Source organism: Camelus dromedarius, chromosome 19 (genome assembly GCF_036321535.1).
Source record: "Camelus dromedarius isolate mCamDro1 chromosome 19, mCamDro1.pat, whole genome shotgun sequence".
Classification (NCBI taxonomy): Eukaryota; Metazoa; Chordata; class Mammalia; order Artiodactyla; family Camelidae; genus Camelus; species Camelus dromedarius.
This window is the reverse complement of record NC_087454.1, coordinates 16,110,001-16,130,874: the sequence shown is the minus strand read 5'-3', so window position 1 is coordinate 16,130,874 and position 20,874 is coordinate 16,110,001. Positions and strand designations below refer to the sequence as shown.

At 39.9% G+C, this 20,874-nt stretch overlaps 1 protein-coding gene across 1 annotated transcript in view; it reads left to right on the top strand.

Moving 5' to 3' along the window:
- Nucleotides 1-20,874, top strand: part of DCDC2 (doublecortin domain containing 2) — a 123,088-nt gene that overhangs the window by 95,265 nt on the left and 6,949 nt on the right. The window contains exons 8-9 of the mRNA XM_010980121.3: nt 3,311-3,411; nt 20,443-20,748. Coding sequence (XP_010978423.3) covers nt 3,311-3,411; nt 20,443-20,748 — 407 coding nt within the window. The remainder of the gene's footprint in view (nt 1-3,310; nt 3,412-20,442; nt 20,749-20,874) is intronic.

The following is a 20,874-nucleotide window of genomic DNA, read 5'->3' as shown; positions in this document are numbered from 1 at the left end:
CAAAATTGTTAAGACTCAAACAAGGAATAATTTCATGAGCAGTTGGAAATTATGCTAAAGCTTATTATAAGGGGGTTAGAAGAAATCTTGAATGTTGGAAGACAATTGTTGGCACAGCAGAATTTCACAGAAGGGTGGTGTATGGCAAAAAAGGGTCACTTACCTGTTGACATTGGGATCAAGTAAGGTTAAATTTCTGATTTTAGGAAAATCCTGAGGGATGCTAAAACTAATTCTCTGTCACTTTAGGGGCTAAAGCCCGTACCCTAGGTGGCACCTACCCTTAGCGGGTTGTGGTTAGGATGTGTGAGCTATTTATAGCAATAACTAGACAACCTTCTGCATATGACTGCCACTGTGAGCTAAATTTACTGTGCAAGCTTAAATGAGCCGGCATAATAAAGGGAAAGTGGTAAGGTGTTGAAGTGTTTGCAACATATTGCCTTTGAAGAAAAACTTAATATTTTTGCAAATTTCTGGTGGAATCTATCTTTGCAGCAGGCTTTTAAAACTTTTAATGTTTCATCTTTGCCTTCTTCCACAGAGTGTGTCTTTAATTGCTTTTCACTATGGCCCCAACCGAAAGGGAACACATTGTATTGTTCAAATCCTTTACTGTTGTATATTGGCCTGGTTAGCAATTCTTTGGTGTTAATTTTAATTTTCTGATTTTAAGGACTGTTTTTGAACTTTCACATTGAGCATTCACAAATCTGTGAACATTCTTCATGAACCAACATCATACTTTCGAACATTCACATTGGTTCACTGATCTTAGCCCCGGATGAAGTACAGCTGTCACCCCTTATCTGCCTGCATACAGTTAAACATTTCATTGAATGTGAGCATTAATATATTTCTTTAATAGCTGTAGGTTTCTCTTTGCCGTCTGTTCGAAAGCAAGCGCAACACTTGGATGCAAAAATGTGGTCCAAAAAAGTGATGGACAGGTCATAACTATAGTCTACTGAGTCCAGCATCTGGCTCCAAAGGTTGACTCAAGGGATGTTTTATGGATGAGCATGATTGTTGTCTTCTAAGGTAATTCAGAAGGTAGAAGTGAATGTCAAACACCTAATTTTCGTTTTTAAACCACTTTGGAGGTAACATTCGATAAGTTGCACAGCCTCATTTGAAATTAATTTATTCTGCCTTTGCACATTCTCAGAGTTATGAGCTCCACATGTCAATAAAGTGGAATTTCTTTTTTTTTATCATGTAATTAATGTTCTCTACAACAATTTAATGTTTACTATTTCCTTGAGCTCCACGTTCTAGAATCTGATGGAGAGATGAATATCAGCTTACCCTATCCTTGCTGACTCCAATTTTATAGACTTGGATTACTCCCTTTCACTTTTCTTCTCTTAGGACAGAATAAATGTAAGCGATTTTCCTTGGCACGTGAAGTGTCCGTCCCTGTACTTTTCTTAGCTCAAGGATTGCTTTTTTGAGTATGTGACCAAAACGCTCTGCATTCACTCCGGGCCAAATACGTGAGAGCATCACCACACTTTCTGTTTCATTTGCTGTATTCTTCCTTCTGACATTGCTGAGTTTTTGGCTGCAATTTCATCTTAGATCAGTGTTTTCAGTTGTAAGATGAGACGGAGTCAGGACGTAATTGTTCAACATGTCCTTGGGGAGGATTCTTTGTAGAGATAACCCAAAATAGCTGCCAATGCTGAAATCATCATTTTGGTGATGGTTAGTGATTCCTGTATATATGGATTGGGATTAAATTATTGCTGCAGGGGTTAAATTACTGCGTTATTCACATGTGAATTCATCTAACATGTCTAATCAGCTTTGAGGGAGGGTAACTCTGTTGTTCCTGGTTTTTAAAAAAGAGCAGAGAAGCCAACATCCAAGTTATAAAAAAAAAAGTAATTAAAAGTGAAAATGGTTTCTCTAGGGGAAACAGAAAGAGTTTGATTTCCTCCCTCTCTTCCTTCCTTCCTTTTTCACTTGGCTGTATCTTCTGAGCTTCCACAGGGCTCTGCTACAGCCCTTACCTGTTACCTCAGGGCACCTTATAGGTGGTGTGTATATATTTGTCTACTCATCGGTCCTTAACCAACTTGAAAGAACAGTCTACATCTCGTATCTTGGGTGGTCACACTGGCTCATATCGTTCCTTACATATAATTAATCCTCAGTGAATGTAAAAATATATTTTACACTTAAGAGTGATTTTGTAACTAACAATAGGAAGTGTTCTTACGTGAAATGTGTTAAATAGTTGTGCTCTGGGAAACAAGCTTTCATTAGAGAAATAGAAGGACTTTTCAGACAAAAGAAAAAAACATATTGTCTAGACCAGAAGGGTAATCAAATATATGTACTAGATTATCAGGGGCGGAAGGAAACTCCACCCCTGACGATTTAAAAAAAATTGGGCAGAGGAAACATCCGTGAGAATGACTTACGCCTCAGACCTTTCTTGAGGCAAGTAGACCGACAGAATGACGAACGGTTTTGTGGTTCTTTGATTGCTTGGCCCGGAGAAGAGAAGACCGAGGGAAGACATTACAACTACTTCAAATATGGAAAAGCAGCTCTTATTGCTTTCTAGGGGAGAACAAGTTGAAGCAGCTTAACCTAAAGTCTTGAGATTTGGGTCACATTTTCTAGTTAAGGATTTAAAGATATAGGATGTGAAAATCCTGCAGAAACATGCAAAATAAAAGGTCAATTTGTGTGAGATGTGGCATCAGCTCTGTGATTCTGTTGCAGTAAAAATATTTTTTATATAACTCTGAATGGGACAATTTATTCCAATAGATTGCTTTCAGTGTGTAGCGTTCTTTTGGGAAAGGAAAACTTCTAAAAGTAGTATTTTCAAGTACCTTGCATCATTGCTATTTCATGAATAGGAGAAAAGAACAGAGATAAGAGATGTGAAATCCTTCCCATCTAAATACCCGTACAGGATTGTGTTACTAAATCCGTAGCCAAAGGGTGAGAAGCAGTTTGGGACATAGCCCTGCTCTACTGGGTCAGCCTTTCAGTTCTGGCCACTGAAACTTTTCCCAGTGAAAATATAGAAGATTTGGGGGCTACAAAAAATCTTGTCAATACAAGGGGAATCAGAATACCTATTAAAAATAATCTTCCTGTAAGTGAAATCATATGGAATTTACTGAAACATTCTGCTGTACACCAGAAATTGACACAACACGGTAAACTGACTACAATAAAAAAAGAAGAAAAAAGATCTTTTAGATATTTGATTGTAATTTCAACATTCAGCCACACGATGTCACAATTGGATTTTGAGTTTTCACTGTGTATTTGTCTCAAATAATAGATGAAGGCGTTTTCAAAGCTGGAGAGGAGAGATCTGAAACGCGGGGGGCAGCAGAAGTCCAAGAAGATGAAGATACTCAGGTTGAGATTCCAGTGGACCAGGTAGTCTCCAATGCCTTTAAAAATATGTGTAAACCAATGAGTGCTATTTTTCTTTCAAGTTTTGTGTGATCTGCCCTGTGTAGTTCTTATGCAGTGTTAGTTAAGACCTCTCAGGTACTACGTGGCTCAATGACCTTTGGAAACAAAACAAAACAAAACAAAGCACCATCAGTTCTTCCTAGTCTCCCTACACAGAGTAGCTGTTTGGACAGTCTTATTTATTATTATGGAAAATGATTTTTTTTTTAATAAACAGCATTGAAGAATGAGGTGGGTTGGAGTTAGGTATGAGATACAGAGGGAGAAAATTTGATACAAAAAGAGAGTTTGGCTTAGGGTTTTTAAAATCTAAGGAAAAAGTCCTCCGTTTAGAAAAGCAGTTAAAAATGCTGTGATATTCTCTCCTTTAAGTTCCTTGAAATGGTTATAGTTGGAACTTGTCTTTCATAAAGGAATTGCTTATAAAAATGCAGCTCAAATATTTGCTAGTGTGTATTGATTTTCTTTTTAGGCCAATGGTACATTGTACTTTTAGGAGTGTGTGTGTGTGTGTGTGTGTGGTGTGTGCACATGCATGTGCTTATATGGGAAACTAACTAGTGTTAATTCTGGCTAAATGATACAAGAAATAAAAGACTTTTAGGGTTTTTAGTACAATTCAACCAGGTTTCTTATAATTCTAATTGGAGGGCTGGAATTTAGGTGTATGTGGTGGGGTGGAAATTCATAATCCCAGGCTCTAGGACATAAGAAGTCACCAGGAATTGCCACTTGTCCTCGATCATGTGATATTTCCTTTTCAAAAAGCAAATCTCACAATCCAGCAAATTCCATAGTTGATCTCAGTTGTACTTGTCTTAACAGTGCAGCAGTGAAATAAATTGCCATCTCACGATTTCACAGGCATTTTCTGTAAGCATCACCTTCCTGATAAAAAGCTTCATGTGTTAAAAATCACACAGATTTCAAAAATCTAATTTATTATCCAGGATTAGCTGCAACTAATAATTTTTCATTAACTCCAGTTATAGGTATTTTTTTTTCCGTATGGAAAAACAGAATTTTAAGTCTTTGGTGAAGCTATAATTAAATATTATATTTTAAGACAGAGAAGAGTAATCATCACGTATGTACAAAACCTAATAGCTGCGGAAACCAAGACTATTTTATATTCCAAAGTCAAAATGCCAAACTATCAAGAGAAAGTCACAGCATTATTACCAGAAAAGGAGCTCTCTCTGTTAATAACCTAAGTTTTGAAATCCGTGATTGGTGTTTCTTTACTTGTGAGTTTGATGATCACCAGGAAGGAGAGCAGGCAGGGGGAATTGATCCCTGATGACCCTGAAACAGCCTTGAATAAGTGTCCGCAGAGCTTGATTTCTTGTTTGACTGAGAGTGCTAGCTTGTTAAAATATAAATACGCAAGACAGACGGCTTAAACAGATTGGTAAGAGCCGGGCAATATCAACAAATTGATGTCAGTTGGGAAAAAAGAAAAAAACCAAGTAACACAAGGTCAGAACTGCTTTCTTCTTTGACCCTATTAGTAATGGAGTCAGGATTGTCTAGCTCATGTGGTTGGCATGAGATGCTCATGAAGTCAGGTCTTTGCGTCATTCTCTCTATGGCCTGATGATCTTTTGCTCCATATCATCATCAGCGATGTTATAAATATTGTGAAAAGCCAAGTGAGTGTGTGGAGAAATTAGTGTAAATCTCCACTATAGGGAAAACACCTCTGACGACTTGCTCTAATGATGATGTTCATTAAGCAATAGTTACTGTTTCTTTAATACCTACTGAGTGCCTGGCACTGTACTGGGCCAGTCTTATATTATTATATTATATATTGTATCTTACATAATTGTGATGACAACCCTGTAAGTTAGGTCTTATCACCCCCACTTTATATGTAGAAAGAAAGTGAGCTCTAGTAGGTAAAATCACTTGCCCAGGATTGTACCATTAAGTAGAGGAATTGGGATTTGAATGCAGGTCTAACTTCTGGGGGAAGAGTATTAAATGCCTTTCTCCCCACAAAAAGCCAATTATTAACCCAAGGAAGGGAAAAATTCCTGCGTAAGGAAGGAAATGTAGTCATATACTCCTCGGTTCAGCTCTAAATGATACCTGTATTTCCTTTTGGGCCATACCTAGCTAACCTCTCTGGACTTGTTTTCCGTCATCCAGAAGGTTCATGATATAACTTTAGTCAAAGGACCATGAAGAAGGGTGTGTGTTTGTGTATAAATATCATGTGCAAATTGGCCAAGTAATTTATCTGTGCCTGAAAAGCAGATCAAGTTTTAGAAGTCAATATTAAGGCCTCTCTGTTGAGAGGCAATTCTCCAGGAATCTCTTGTGTTTCTGCATATTTTGTGAGTAGAGGCACAGATTGCCTTTGTTCTCAACTATTTTTTCAAGGATGTTTGTAGAGTGAACAGCCTTGAAAGGCAGAGATAGTGACTTCCTCTGGAACAGTCATTCTCAGCTGGAGGCGATTTGCCTCCAAGGGGATAATTGACAATTTCTGGGGCCATTTTTGACTCTTATCAATGAGGAAACACTTCAGGCATCTAGTGGGTAGTGGCCAAGGAATCTGCTAAATGTTATGATGCACATGACTGTCCTCACAACAAAAAATTATCCAGCCCACAATGTCCATAGTGCTGAGACTGAGATATCCTGGCGTGGGACAAGGGCTGGGTTTGTTTATTGTCCAGTGTAATGATGTCTCCTTATGGTGCAGATGTTATGGAGGTCAGGCGGGTTAACGTCCCATGTTAAAAGATGTGCTGCCATTGAATTGCATACTTTAAACTGGTTAAGATGGTCAGTTTTATGTTATGTTTATTTTATCACAATAAAATTATTTGGAAAAAAAGATTTGGGTTCCCTAAGCTTGGGGTCCTTCCCATGTACGAGAAGAATGCCACTGTGTGTATCAGCTGGCCCCTTTCATGTTACCTTGTGGGAGGAGGGCCTGGGGGAGTGGGTGGGCATGCTGCTATTCTGGCTACTGCTGTTGCTGTGAGCAGTAAAGTCCTTTGTCTCTGACCCAGCAGTCTCTTGTCTTCTGCTAGCATCCATGAAACAATAGCAAGCTAATGCCTTAGTTTGTTAGGTATGGTAAAATTTCAGGTCTTCCATAGTCTTTCATAGCCTCTGCTGGTCCCATCTGGCATTGTGTTTGTGTCTTTAAGCATGTGTAATGGGGCACTATGGACTAATTTCAACCAAAACATGTTTGAACTCTGTCCCAAAGTCTAGACTCTTAATTATTTACAGATAAATCAATGATCCTGGATCTAATGCTACTTCCAAACCCATGGGAAACTGAAGAATGTCACATTCTTTTATGAATTTGGGGAGGCCAGAACAAATATCTTTTCTCAGGGGAGGGTTTAGGTCTCATATGAATAAGGTACTCTTTTAAAAATTACTATTTTTTTTTGGCATGCGTGTTCCAAGTCAGTCTGGTTTCCTACAGACAGTAGAGCAAGTGCCTGATTAACCAAATAATCTGTGGCAACTCCTTGGTGCTGATTACTTATGTGTCAATAAGCTCCATCGATAAACTGATGCTTTTCCAAGCTAAGGAGGCAAGAAATGAGTTAAATAAACTGCCTCTAGTAAGTAAGGCTCAGGCAGGAGAATCCACCATCTCAGAAACACAGGCAAATAAATACCTATAAAATAGGCAAAGAAGCAATTATATTTTGGATTTTGTTCCATCTGAGGGAAGAGAGCAGAAGCTGCGGATCGTAACTCTAGAGTGGTTTTCGATTGTTTAATAGCTTTTTCCATCCATTTGTAGTTGATTTTGAGTAGTAATAAAATGAGAATTGCAAGATGTTTTTGTGCAAAGTAGTTTCATAAAATAGCATTTAAGCTAGCATCATGAACACAGGAGCAGTGAAAGCTTTTTTTTTTTTTTAAATTGGAGGTTGTGATACATACTATTTTCTTATTTATTTATTTAAAACTTAATAAACCCTTAACAACAAAGTTATAGTATACTATTTTTAAAAGTCAACCAGTTCAGTAAAAACTATAACAAAATTAGCAGCCACCTGCCCCAGTCTTCCTCACTTGGATTTCTGCTCTATAGACATAACGAACTTGAACTATTAGCTCTTTCTCACGGAATACATGCTATATTGCTAAACCATATATTCTTGCTTCCATGCCATTTCAATACCTCTGAGATCTTTGAGTCTTACAAGTATCATAGTTTAATTGGCATTTTTCTTATTCTAAGAGGTATATAGAATAATGGAGATCCCTTTAATTGGTGACATCTGAAATTTGATAACTTTCTTGATTTTATTTTTCAAATCTAGATGTTATTTATTAATTTTATCTCTAATGATGATTATTTAGATCTCTTAACCAACCCCTGCCTCTCTTCTCCCTTCCAAATCAGGCCACATTCACAGAAACATATACAGTCATATCTTTCTCCTTGTTTCTTTACACTATAATTTTGTAATAATTTTTGGCTTAATCAATATTCAATCTGCACATTATTTTCACTATGGCAGTATTATTCTTAGCTGAGCCGTATAATATACTCTGGTTACATTTCCTTTCTCATGTAATATTTTTTTCTTCCTCCCTAATCTAAGTAATTGCCTATTTTCTAAGTTTTCATTTGATTAGTTTTCTAATTTGTGTAGTTATTACGAAACTCTGCCAGAATCATTGATCTCATCTTGATGTACTCAAACGTGCACAGTGATCATGAAATCTCATTTTCATCTTTTTCTCCAGCCCTTCAGTTATCTGCATCAGAAAAATAAAATTTACTTATTCTGGTTAGTTGTTCTTTGGATTTACTTTTCAGAATTCTCCGGGTATTTTTTGTCACCATTATTTTGGGAATTTCCTTTGCTTCTCCATTGGACGGGTTCCCTATTTCTTGGATTCTAGACCTTCCTTTTTCTTAATTATACCATTATTTATTTATTTTTTTGTGGGGCTCACCTCTAGTAGCCTCCTGGGAAAAGCTTCATGGGAGGCACTTTTATTTTTTTGATTCTCTGCATGTCTGAAAATGTCTTTTATTTTTCCCCCCTACTCAAACTTGACTGTAATGATGGCTAGGTATAAAATTCTAGGTTAGAAGTGATTTCTCTCAGAATTTTGAGAGCATTCCTCAATTGTTCTTCCCAACCAGAATGGCAGCGGAGAAGTCTGATGACATTCTGTTTCCTAAGCCTTTGTAAATAATCCTGTTTCCTTCTTTAGAAGATTTTGGGTGCTTGTCTTTTTTCCCTGTGTTCTGCAAAATTTCTAATTATAAGCCTTAGTGCAGGTCTTTTTACTTGTTGTTCTGGGTACTGAATGTAGTTCGTATTGATCTCCGTCTTCATACTAGAGGCTGTGGTTAGATTTGTTTTTAATTGAAATCTATTTGACATATAACATTGTATAAATTTAAGGTGTATGTGTGGTTAGATTTTAGAGCAAAGCATTAGAACTCTGTGCATAGACAGGGCTCATCAGCTTGGGGGAGTTTCACTGTAGAGTGATTGTTTTTGCCATTTCATTGACAGACCTCCAGTTTTCAGCGATCTGTGTTGTTCTTTTGCATTGGTCTGTTTCTTTTGAGTGGAATCTTTCAATCCCTTGCCTTGTGGGGTAGGCCTGGCTGTGAATATTTTGGGATCTGACTGTGGGAACGGGGCTTAGGAACCTTAAGTAAAAGACTTCGAGAGATTTATTCTTCTGGGTTTCAGTGTGGTGTCCTTGTTCTCACTGTGCTTGAGTCCAGCTTCTTTGTAGTTCAACATCTTTAAAAAATAAACCTCCTTTATTTCTCTAAGGTAGCAAGGAGATCTTGAGAGTCTACCTCCTTCTTTTAAAGACTCTAGATCAATCCACCCATTTTTAGTTACACCTATGCCCCTTCTTCCAGAGACAGATGGTACCTCTAATTCCCAAGTCTTCTATAGGTTGTTTTTTGTTTGTTATTTATTTATTTATTTATTTTTTAACATGTGAAGGTTTGCTTCTTGGCTTCCCCTCTCTACAGGCTCAAATTTCAGCTATCTCATTTCTCTTGTTATTGGCCCCACATCCACTGGCTTTACAGTTTCCAAAATTTCGTGGCTGTTATTTCCTTTTCAGGCTTCTGTGTCCTTCTGAGTTCATCCCTTTTTAAACTGTTCTTACCTAGAATGTAGAAGCGGATCAGAGAGGACCTAAGGAAAAAACAATCCACACATTTGTTCAATCTGCTGTGTTTAACCAGAAATCACTGTTTCACACTAATTCATCACAGTGAAAATACACTGTCTTCATAGAATCTGCACTAGGCATGACAAACTGGCAGCCTGTGACCAAATCTCCGAGGAGAGAATCTTTCTGGCTGGCATGGGGATTACAATATCTGAATCTCTTCATTCGACCATGTACACTTCTGTTTACCACAGGCTGCAGCATTCCCTATTATTTGACATTTGTCCTGAATTACACATTTATGTTATTTGCCCAGACCCCAGGGGCATTTGAGTTTGTGATGATTGATGTACACATATAGAACATAATGCCATTTTAAAGCATCTGCAGCCTAGAGGCTACAACCAGAAAGAGGTTTGAAATACAAATATGCTTGTTGACATTGTTCTGTCACTCCTGGAGAATCAGGAGTTACTTACAACTTCTCTGATGAAAGGCCAGCTCAATGCGGGGCTTGTTTGTATTCCTTTTTCATATGCAGTAAATTACACAGAAAGATAAAGAAGGCTGCTTTTCTGACCGAACCCCTAAATCTGTTTCAGTGAAATGTATTTATTAAAATAAGAACTATAAAATGTTTAGAAGCAGAAGGGAAGCCAGTCTAAGCTCCTTACTTTGCCATTGAAAGTCCAAAGTGGGGAGAGCCATTTTCACACAAAGACGCCTCCTGCTGGTGGAGGCTTCTAAACCAGCATCCAGGCTCCTGGCTTCCAGTTTGATGCGTTCTCTAAATACCTTAAGGAAGGGAAGCGGGGAGGAATGGGAACTTCTAAACATCTCACAAACAAAAACATTCCATCTGTGTAGAGGGCTCCTTGGCCTCCATTGCCTTTCCTAAAATGAAAGGGAATTATGTGCAAACGGTATTTTCACCACTCTCTGCTTTAGTCATATCCTCTTGGTGAATCGTATTCATGTTTGGTGCTATAAGCATCCCACACAGCTGGAAGACTTCACTTCCCTGTGCATCATTGACAAGGTTTTTGTGACATCACCTTGGTAGGTTTGTGTTTAATTGATATGAATGGTGTTAAACATGAAAATGTAGCCTTCAGGGATTTCTGATGTAAGTGAAAAAAAATCCACATTTGTTTTTTCCTATTTATTTATTTATTTATTTATTTATTTATTTATTTATTTATTTATTTACATGTTTAAAAAAATCACATTTACTTCTAAAGTGAGAAAACTTAACAGGGAAGTTTTTTTCCTAGCAATGACTATATCTTAACATGTTTTTGGTGTATTATGTCTCATTCTAGGAGAGCTGTGGGCACTTGTGGAGTGTAATGGGCCCAGGTGAGCCAGCATCCAGGAGGTGGCTGGCCCAAGCTTCACCCTCCTTGTGTCCTTACAGGGTCATGTCTGTGAATAGAGCCACCCTTTTTGTAGGTCATTGTACTTCAAATTACATCTAAGCCATTTTTTGCCCCTCTGTGAAAGTGAGCCTCTGAAAGCTGAAAACAGGCAGTGGTACTTTGCTGTCATGAAAAATTGAAACTGATTATTTCAAAACACCTCATTCAGCTCGGGTAGGAGATGATTTTAGTCTCCATGGGAACAGAAATACAAACAAGTGGGCAACTTCTGTACTCTCACCATCTCTGCCTGAATTCTGCCATCAAATCCACCGAAACACCCCACACCCAAAGCCTGTAACAGATCCTCACTCCCAAACGTCCATGGTAGTGAACGTTACACAGTGAAGTGGACATCTAAGGTGGTGTTTTCGTGGGGGTGCAGGTTGCATTCTGAGCTCCAGCTTCTAGGTCTCGGGTATTTCAGGGAGAGGCGCCTGATATGTAAGAATGGGGAGAACAGTTGGGTGGTTAGTAGGTTTTCTTGACTAGAAACTTCTAACTTGTGCTGTTGTCTCAGATAGCAAGGGTTCAAATATATTCCTCAGGGAATGCTGATAAAAATATAAGAAAAATCAACATTTACTTCTAAAGTGGGTGGGATATCAGCTGCAGTCTCTGTTTAGATGCCTTTCCCATTTCTAATTTTTGGTACCACTGTTACTGTCAAAGGTGTGATGTGAGTTTAAAGTGTAAGTCATTTGAGCAGTCCCATCTGTCTGTGAAAATACCTTCCGTAATTGATGCTTCTGATATTTTGTGGCTTATTTCCATATGATTTCCATATTCCATCTTCTTTCCTTTTACCACTCAGGAATCCCGAATTAACCTTTGTAACCGCATGCATATTCTCTAGAAAACCTGAATACGTAAGGTTTCCCCTGAGCCTTCACCGCTAGGATGCAGCCAGCAATAATAACTACCAGACCTTTTCTGTCTTGCCATACAAATCAACCATTTTCTCAGGATGCCCCTTACAAAATAAACAGTAAGATATGCATGTAGGCAAATGCAGGCAAAAGGACACTTGGAACAGCAACGCTGGGGTCATGTCAAGGAGAAAATCTGGTGCAACTTTTCTAATAACAATATTAAGAGCAATTGCTTGTGATAAGTCTTGTGCTTTTTAAAAGGTAAAAGTCTCAACTTACGGAAATGTCTGTATTTAAGGGAATGTATTATCTGTAATTGTATATGTATGTGTAATATGTCTGTTAATCTAGCTGCACTCCGAAGTTCTTGATTTCAGTGAGGCCGTGAGACTGGAATCATCTAAAGGACTTGTGCGATCCTTACGTATATCAGTTTAGTGTGTGTACAGAACAGAGGTATAATGAGTACCCTTTCTTGACGCCAGTGAAATGTAAGAATTGGCTTTATATAGAGTATAGTATTCACAATTACTCATAGCTGTGAGCTAGGCCCGAAAGTTCAGGATGGAGAAACAGTATGTACCTGAAAACTGGTTCTCTTAAAATTTTAGTCACACATTGACTAAAACTTGACATAAATGTCAGGAGAGAAGACCTTTAAGGATAGGTAAAAATATCTTTCTGTTTTATTGCCTTGGCAATGACGTGTTTCTTTTTTCATGACTCTTAGGAAAGAGTGGCAGGGTGATGTAATTAGAATAAGTCTTGCAGAACTTTCTATGGCTAAACATCATTCTGTCAACAGTCAGTCCTGTTTTCTCCCAGTTTTAAATAAAATGGGTATTTTTAAAGTTAAAAATATGACCTTCATCGAAAGAGGCATTATTTCAAGGCATTATTACAATTAGAGATTTTAACCAAAAACATCCTTTTAGATTGGTGGTGATCTTATGACCATGATGTGTCATATGTGGTTTGGAGCCTTATGAAATGTCGCCTGGGGGCTGGTAGTATCAGCAGCACCTGAGCTGTTAGAAACGCAGAGGCTCAGGACTGCTGACTTGGAATCTGCATTTAACACGATGGCCAGGGAGGGAGAAGCACTGGCTTAGAAGACACTAGGCTGGAAGTAACTAGTAACTCATCATGATGAGTTTGGGATACTGCTCTGTACGTTGTCTTGGGGAGACAGTACAGTCCTGTGGTCATAAAAGATTTCATATCCCTCTGTCACTATCGGTGGGGTTTTGGGCAAATTTAACTAACTCTTTATGCTTCAGTTTGTTTACCTGCAAATTGGGATGATAATAGTGTTTTCCTCAAATGATGGTGAGGTTAGTTTAAATATGGTTATGCATACGAGGTGCACAGAGTACCAGGTACCTGGAGATAGCGCCCAACAGACGTGAGCCTTGTCACCATCACCTGTCCTTTCCTGAAGGCACATTTGGTGCTGGCTTTTTCCTGGGGAGGCATATTTGTGTTTAATTCAAGACAGTAAATATGCAATACTGTGGGAAATGTGGTGATGGACAAAGGGTGAGTGTAAGAAAGAGCCCTTGCTTCTAGAAGCTTCCAGAAGGCCTGTGTTCCAACAGTCATTCCGAACATCCTTTGAGGCATCTACTCGAGAGCAATTCATGCTACTCTTCCCTTTCCTTTCCTTTCCTTTCCCTTTCCTTTCCTTTCCTTTCCTTTCCTTTCCTTTCCTTTCCTTTCCTTTCCTTTCCTTTCCTTTCCTTTCCTTTTCTTTCATGGAGGTGCTGGGGACTGAACCCGGGACCTCACGCACGCTAAGCATGCACTCCACCACTGAGCTGTACCCATCCCCGCCATGTTCACTATTTTCATATCGCACATAGATGGAGAGTAACAGCACACAGTGATTAGAGTGTGGCAGGCATTCTGGGGGGTGGGGTGCAGATAAGGAGTGACAGCTCCCCGAGGGAGCCAGGAAGGCTTGGTGTGTCTCACGAAAGGAAGGAAGAACCTTCTGGATAAAGGGAGAAGGAGCAGTGACTAATAGACGGTGCTGTGGGTGCAGCCAGGATTCTCCTCAGCTTCTTCCACAGAGGATGGTCCCTTTCCCGACCCCTCCCCACCTAATACTTGTGTCTGGGAAGGACTGGTTTCTGCCTTCCCACTCTCCACATCTCTCCAGCCCTCTTCCCCTTGTGAGGAAGCCCACTTCCCTAGCTTGTGGTGAGGGGCTTTTAAAGGAAATAGAGTGAAGGGGATAAAGAGGGAGAGAGAGGAAAGAATATAAATATTCTTGAATATTCATGAAATATTCATAAAAATATTCTATTCATGAATGTGTGGGGGGGTGGGGAGGAGAAGGGAGGAAGGAAGTACTTGGTGAGTGTATCAGTCTGCACAGCTGCCCTAAAAAAGGATCACAGACTGGGTGGCTTAAACTATAGATATTTACTTTCTACCAGTCCTGAGGCTGGAAGTCTGAGATCCAGATGTCGGCAGAGTTGGTTTCTTCTGATGTCTCTCTGTTTCGCTAGTAGCTGACTGAATTCTCCCCATGTCATCACATAGTCTTTGCTCAGTACATCTCAGCATCTTAATCTCTTCACAGAAGGATGTCATATTGGATTAGGGCCCACCCTAAAGACCTCATTTTTAACTTAATTACCTCTTACAGTCACATTCTGAGCTACTGGGAATTAGGAATTTAACATATAAATTTTGAGGGGACATAATCCAGCCTGAAACAGTGAGAAAGTAGGGTTTGTTTCTGATTTAATGCTGCCTAATTGATAAAAGGGATAATGTTCAGGGAACAGAGTCAGCTTTTAAAGTCTATGTCAGTCAGAAAGATGATCAGCAATGAGCAGAGAGGAGAGAAACAGAGACACGGAACCCAGCTCAGCCCAGCCAGTCTTTCTGCCTTGTTAATCCATTAGTCAGATGTTAAGAGTTGGGGTTATCCAGGTGCCTGGTTACTATAGTGACCAGTTTATAAACTACTGGGACCACTGTCCTTCAATTGGAACTTTTGCATGTAAATTTTTTTATGATGCAGATAAAAGATGTTGTCACCCACTGGTCACATAACCTTTGGCAAGTTACTTAACTTTTCCTAAGACAAATTTCTCACTGTATACAATGGGACTAATCACGCCTGCCTACCACTTGGGGAGATGAAATGAGAAAATATATGTGAAAGTGCTTTGGGAAGTAAAATGTACTACCTATATATCTGTCATTATTATACCCCTAACTGGCTACTGTCAACCTGGCATGCCAACTGAAGACAAAGTTGTGTGTTACCTAGGTGCATATACTAATTTATGGAAGTCATCTTTGTTTGGTATCTCCTGCCGGCACATTTGTATTACTTTTAAGAGTGAACAGCAGTTCAGAAATAAGAAAAGCTATTGGATGGTAAATTTGTTGAAAAGTCCATGGCAGGGAACTTGGAATCAAAGAATCAACGTAAGTAATTAAGAGCAAGGATGATTAACTTATGTAAATCACACCTAATTGTCTCAATAGACCAGAAGTTGAACATCAGCCTATGTTTTAACTGTATTAACTGAAAAGGACAAGACAGTTTCTAAGTTTCTTGATATATTTGTTTGTTTCCATGTGAATGAGATTTAGAAGGAATACTGCTCTAAGTGGCCCACTAGAATACAATTTCATTAGTGCAAATCTTGTACTGTAATATTTCATCGGACAGTCTCTCAACTCCTTCCATTCAATGGCAAGAAAAATGGAGTGGTAACAATAATATATAAATATATATATATACATATATATATATATATATATATATATATATATATATATACAGCTTATTCAGTTTATAATGGCCTTTTATGTGCATGATCTCATTTGATCCTTACTATCCTTACTGCAATTCTTATTATTATCCTCAGTGTCCAAAGGGTGAGGTGAATTCTCTAGCCTGAAGCTGTAGAGTGACTGCTGCTTTTCCACCAGACCACAGCTGCCCCATCTCACACAGTACTTATTTTGCATGGCCAGTTGACATCACCATTGTAGAAAACATCAGTAGGCAAAAACTTTGTCCAGGACTGCCCCCTCCCCCTCCCCGCCAGTGATCTTCAGGTATGGACACAATCTCTTGGTGTCATTTGAGAACTGGCTTCTGCAGGAAGGAGAGGCTTCTGCAGGAAGGAGAGGAGATGTGTCACGGGTGGGAGCTCTGCTTCCCTGGACTGTAAAAGGGACGGTGTGATTGGACCTGGGAAAAAGGTTTTTTCCCTTCCTGTTTCTCTCCCCACTTCCTCAGTCTCTCAAGTTGAATTTGAGATTTCTTACTCTACCTTTTCCGTCGGTATCCCTGTTCCTTTCTCCCCACACTCTCCAACTCCCCTCTTTTGGCTGCAGTGTCTGCTTTTCTCTGTCGAAATTATTAATATCGTCAGGATCTTTGTAAGGTTCTTTGAGGTGGGGGTGGAACACGGGTTCTGTGTCCGTGTCATCGCTTGCTCAGTGCACTAACACTGACGTCTGGCTGGCTGTAACTGTTTCTGCTTAGCTGGGCAATCAGGCAAGCCCAGCTAAATAGGCGGAGGCTGAGAACTACTTGGGGATTTTGAAGAAATTAAATAGTTGCAAAGGTTTGTGTGTGTGTGTGCGCACGCATGGGGTGGAGTGGGAACACATTAAAATATAATGTGGCTATCTAATAACTATTTCTATATTTTAATTTGAAGTTGGCTGCTAGTCTCAGATCTATTAGTTCATTCATTCAGCACCGCCATTAACCTCCTCCTAATCACCAGGTAGTTTTGAAGGGAAGCATTTTACACCTGAGACAAGGGAGGTGGCTGCTGACTCCAAATGAAGAATAAAGCAGGCAACTAGCCAGAGGTTAGCCCCTCAGTTAAGCGGCACATTCTGTGGGTGCCTTAGCAGACAGAGGGGCGACCACATAGCTCCACCTGGTGGCCAGAGGTTCTGGCCTCTAGCTTTTTTGGAAATTGAAGTAGGACTCTCATAACATAAAATTAACCATGAGCCCTTTTTAAAGATGCAATCCTGTGACATCTAGTACGTTCACTTTGTTGTGCAACTGCTACCTCTGTCTAGTTCCAAGACATCTTCATCTCCCCAGAAGGAAACCTCATCTATTCTCCCCTCTTCCTAAGCCTGGCAACCACTAATCTACTTTCTGTCTTTATAGATTTACATATTGCAAATGTTTCATATAAATAAAATCATACAGTATATGATTTTCTGTGTCTGGCTTTGCATATAGCTCTTTCACTCATGGCCGAATTCCTAGGGCAGAGCTGGTCTAGCTGTGGGGTGGTGGAAGCCACAGTCCTGCGATGGCCTCCTAAGAATCCCGTTCGTCTGAGTAAATTCTCCTTTGTGAGGGTCCCACGGCCAGAGTGCATGTCAGTTTTGAGTGGTGTAGGGGGTACCAGACTCCTCTTTGATCATTTTTCTATAGCAAGAGAAGGAGGGAAGTGGATCGAGGATATATGCAACCTGCTCACTTTGCCCCTTGTCTTTTCCTCTTTCCTAAGGAATAGCTCCCTCCCACCTCTTACAGAAGGAGTGCTGTTTTTAGTTCTTTGTTGGCCCTCACCATGCTATAGATTTTATCCGTGTGTGTGTGTATGCATGTAAAACCCAGTGTTCCTTCTGGGGATGATTTGATTGATGTATACACTGGAAACATCTTTAATAATTTAATGCTTGCTTCAAAGGAGATTACACCAAAAAGCACATTGCTTTTCACTTATTCATTACAGATCTGTCATAGAAGCATCTTTTTTTTTTCCACCCTGAATTGTAGTGTTGTAGTAATAATAAGTTTTATACTACACTCAGGATATTTTAAAGGATTATAAGCCTTTTAACTAATATTACCATCTTATGTAAATTGGTCAAATTGGTATTTCAGCCCCATAATCTTGCATTTTTAGTTGAGCTAACCAGATATGGCTTCATTTGATGACTATAAAAATAGCTGTGCTGGGAAAGTCTAATAGAACTAATGGGATGAAAGCATAATACTGCTTGTTAGTAGTGGTGGTAATAACAGTGAGGAGAACGGAGCCTGAATGTAGGACTGGGTGTCTCCTTGCTTAAAAAGAGATCAGGGTATATATATCTCAGCCCAGCCCTTTGCATTAAAAGGAGGAAAAAAACTGTGTATGTTTGGGGATTGGGAGCAAAGAAAGTGGTAAGATGAGAAACACAAAACTAAAAAAAACTAGAAACCAACACTCTATCATTTTACAACTTTTAGGTATCAATCCAGATTTCAGTAAAGGAAAACCGACTTTTCCCCATTTAGACAGAAGTAGTCACCTTACTGGACTTTAGCAAGCTCTTGTCATATATTCTCAGAGGCAAGAGATATACCTAGATTCCTCAATGATTACAGTAAAATCGGAGTTTTCTGTTATTATTATGAAAGATTTTTTTAAAAATTAAGGAATGCTATGTTACTCCTCTTTAAAACCAAAATTCAAAGTTGCTCTGAATAGGGCAAGCTTAGGCACAGTAAGGGTTACAGTTTCTAGGAGAGGTGATAGACAGTTATCCAATTCTCAGAGATAATTTACGAGGAAATCTTTTTGCTCTTATTGGCCATTAGTGCTATAGCATTTCTGGATCAAATTTGCTATGTACTGCTCCGGGTACTCTGCCTAACAGTCTTTGTCATGTTCCTTCCCAAGATCCACCAGTCTTTAATGGAAATCCAGAACTGTTTTGTTCTCAGGTTGGTAATTCTTTAAACAATGAAAGTAATGCCGCCTACTGCAGTGTCCTGTTTTCTGGCCATTGTAAGTACACCTGAGTGTTCTTGTAGTGGTGACTACGTGAGGTCGCAACTGCTCATGTTATCACTTTAAGGAAGAATACAGGACTTTGGGACAAGATCACTCGGGGTTCAGTCTTAGCCCTATTTGTTCCACCTGCTGTGTGATGCTAGGAGTGTTGAGTGATTTCTCATTTTCCTTATTCGTATAATGGGCATTGGAAGCCGATTTTGTAGGGTTCTTGTGAGGGGGTTTTATGCAAGGACAAATGCATTTCACTGAGGGTAACGTTCGGCACAGATGGATGACGTGTGCTTGGTGTGTTTCCTGCTTGTCTGTTGCTCTCTATCTGCAAACATCGTGTGCTCAGTGCTGTAGAAATCTCAGTTGCCAGAACGTGTGAGCTCTGGCCCTGGGTGGCCACTCTCCACCTTGAGTTAGTGCTTCTCTCCTCGTGCCGAATGACCCTGTGATTAGTTACTGCCCCGCTCTTGGATGTGACACTGTCGTATGTGTCTCTGAACATCCAGTGTCTAGCATGCCGCTCAGCACAGACAGCTGCTCTAGGCCCATTAGCTCAAGTCAAGGTGCCTGAGAGCCCTTCAGATGTCTCTTAGGATCCCACCATGAGTGACCCCCGCCTCCCCAAATCCCTCAGTCACCAGGGAGGGAACTTGATGTCTCTGGTCCCGAGACCCCTGGGCCTTTGCATGGTCTCTTCTGATATGTCAGTGGGCAGCCACCCCCAGTGTATTCATTAAGGGCAGTGAAGAAACATGGTAGCTTCAGGGAAGAATAGATCATAACAAATGGGAAAATATTTTAATTTTTCTTAGGATTGTGATGTGCCAGGTGGTTTGCTTGGCATTGTATATAATTTGTTAATCCCCATGGAAGTTTTATTATATATATTCCCACTTTACAAGTGGGAAATCTGAAATTCAAAGAAGTTAGTTAACAGCCAGTAAGTGCCTGGCCAGGACTTGAACATGTCTTTCTCCAAAGTCTTGGCTGTGGAACTTGTCCTCCTCTTCTCTTTTAAAGCAGACTTACATGTATCCAAAAAAAAAAAAAAAAAAGTAAAAATGCCTAAAGTTTATGAGGTACTTAAGCATTTATTATTTTTATAGAAAGAATATATAGTTTCTTGGCCTTGAATCTGCATGACCATCAATTTTTGTGTTTAGAGATGTACTGTCAGCTCTCTTAGGCACTGTATGGAAAGCGGTCCACATTTGTTTTTAGAACACCTGGATTCACACCCAGGCCATCACCACTGCCCATTGTTTTTTGTATTTAGAGATTCAAATACATACCAGGCACTGGTGGTGAGGATGATAATCTCTCCACAAAGAATTTTTTTACCTCTTTCTCTGGGCCAGCCACTGCACTAGACATTGGCCAAGGCCCCTGCAGTTTAGTTTTCTCTCTGGTGTGAGGATTGAGGACATTAATTCTGGAGTCACACGCTTTGTTCTCATTCTGGCTCTTCCACTTGTAAACAGTAGGATGTTGGGCTAACTACTGGGTCCCCCTTACCTTCGTTTTCTCACCTGTAAAATGAGAATAATACCAACCTTCGGTGTCGTTGTGAGGATTAAATGAGAAAACACTTGTGAAGAGTGGTATACAGGAGGTGGTCAGTAAAGGTTAACACATGATGCACTGTATATATTGCAAGTGTAAGGAAGTTTTACGTGACTGTAATACACAATTATGACGTTGTTTTAACGTGCGACGGAAAGTCCCTGTTACACTTCCTGCTTTTATCTGCTACTCCTCTTGCTCCATCAGCGGCCAGCAGAAATAGTAGATGAGGAGGAAGATGGAGAGAAAGAAAACACGGAAGTGGAACAGAAGGAAGACTTTTCAGGATTGAATGGCGAAGTTGAGGAGGAAGGAGGTAGGGAGGCTGCCGGCGATGCTCCAGGGCAAGTGGAGGAGACCTCGCATCCCAGGGCGGAGCAGGCAGGTCCTGCTCGCGGGAGCGGAGGCACTGATGAAGAAAATGGCGAGGAACTGGACCAGGTTAATAATGAGCTGCAAGAGGCTGTGGACGAGGAAGGACAGTCTCAAGGAACTGGCAGTGGACCAGAAGAGGTATTTCTATTGCTTTTGCTCACTCGTGTGCCTGCATGAATATGGGTGTGTGTGTGCATGAGTGTGCACTGTGCGCACCCTTAGGGAATTATTAAAGCACTTAGGATTTGAAGGCAGTGACACTTC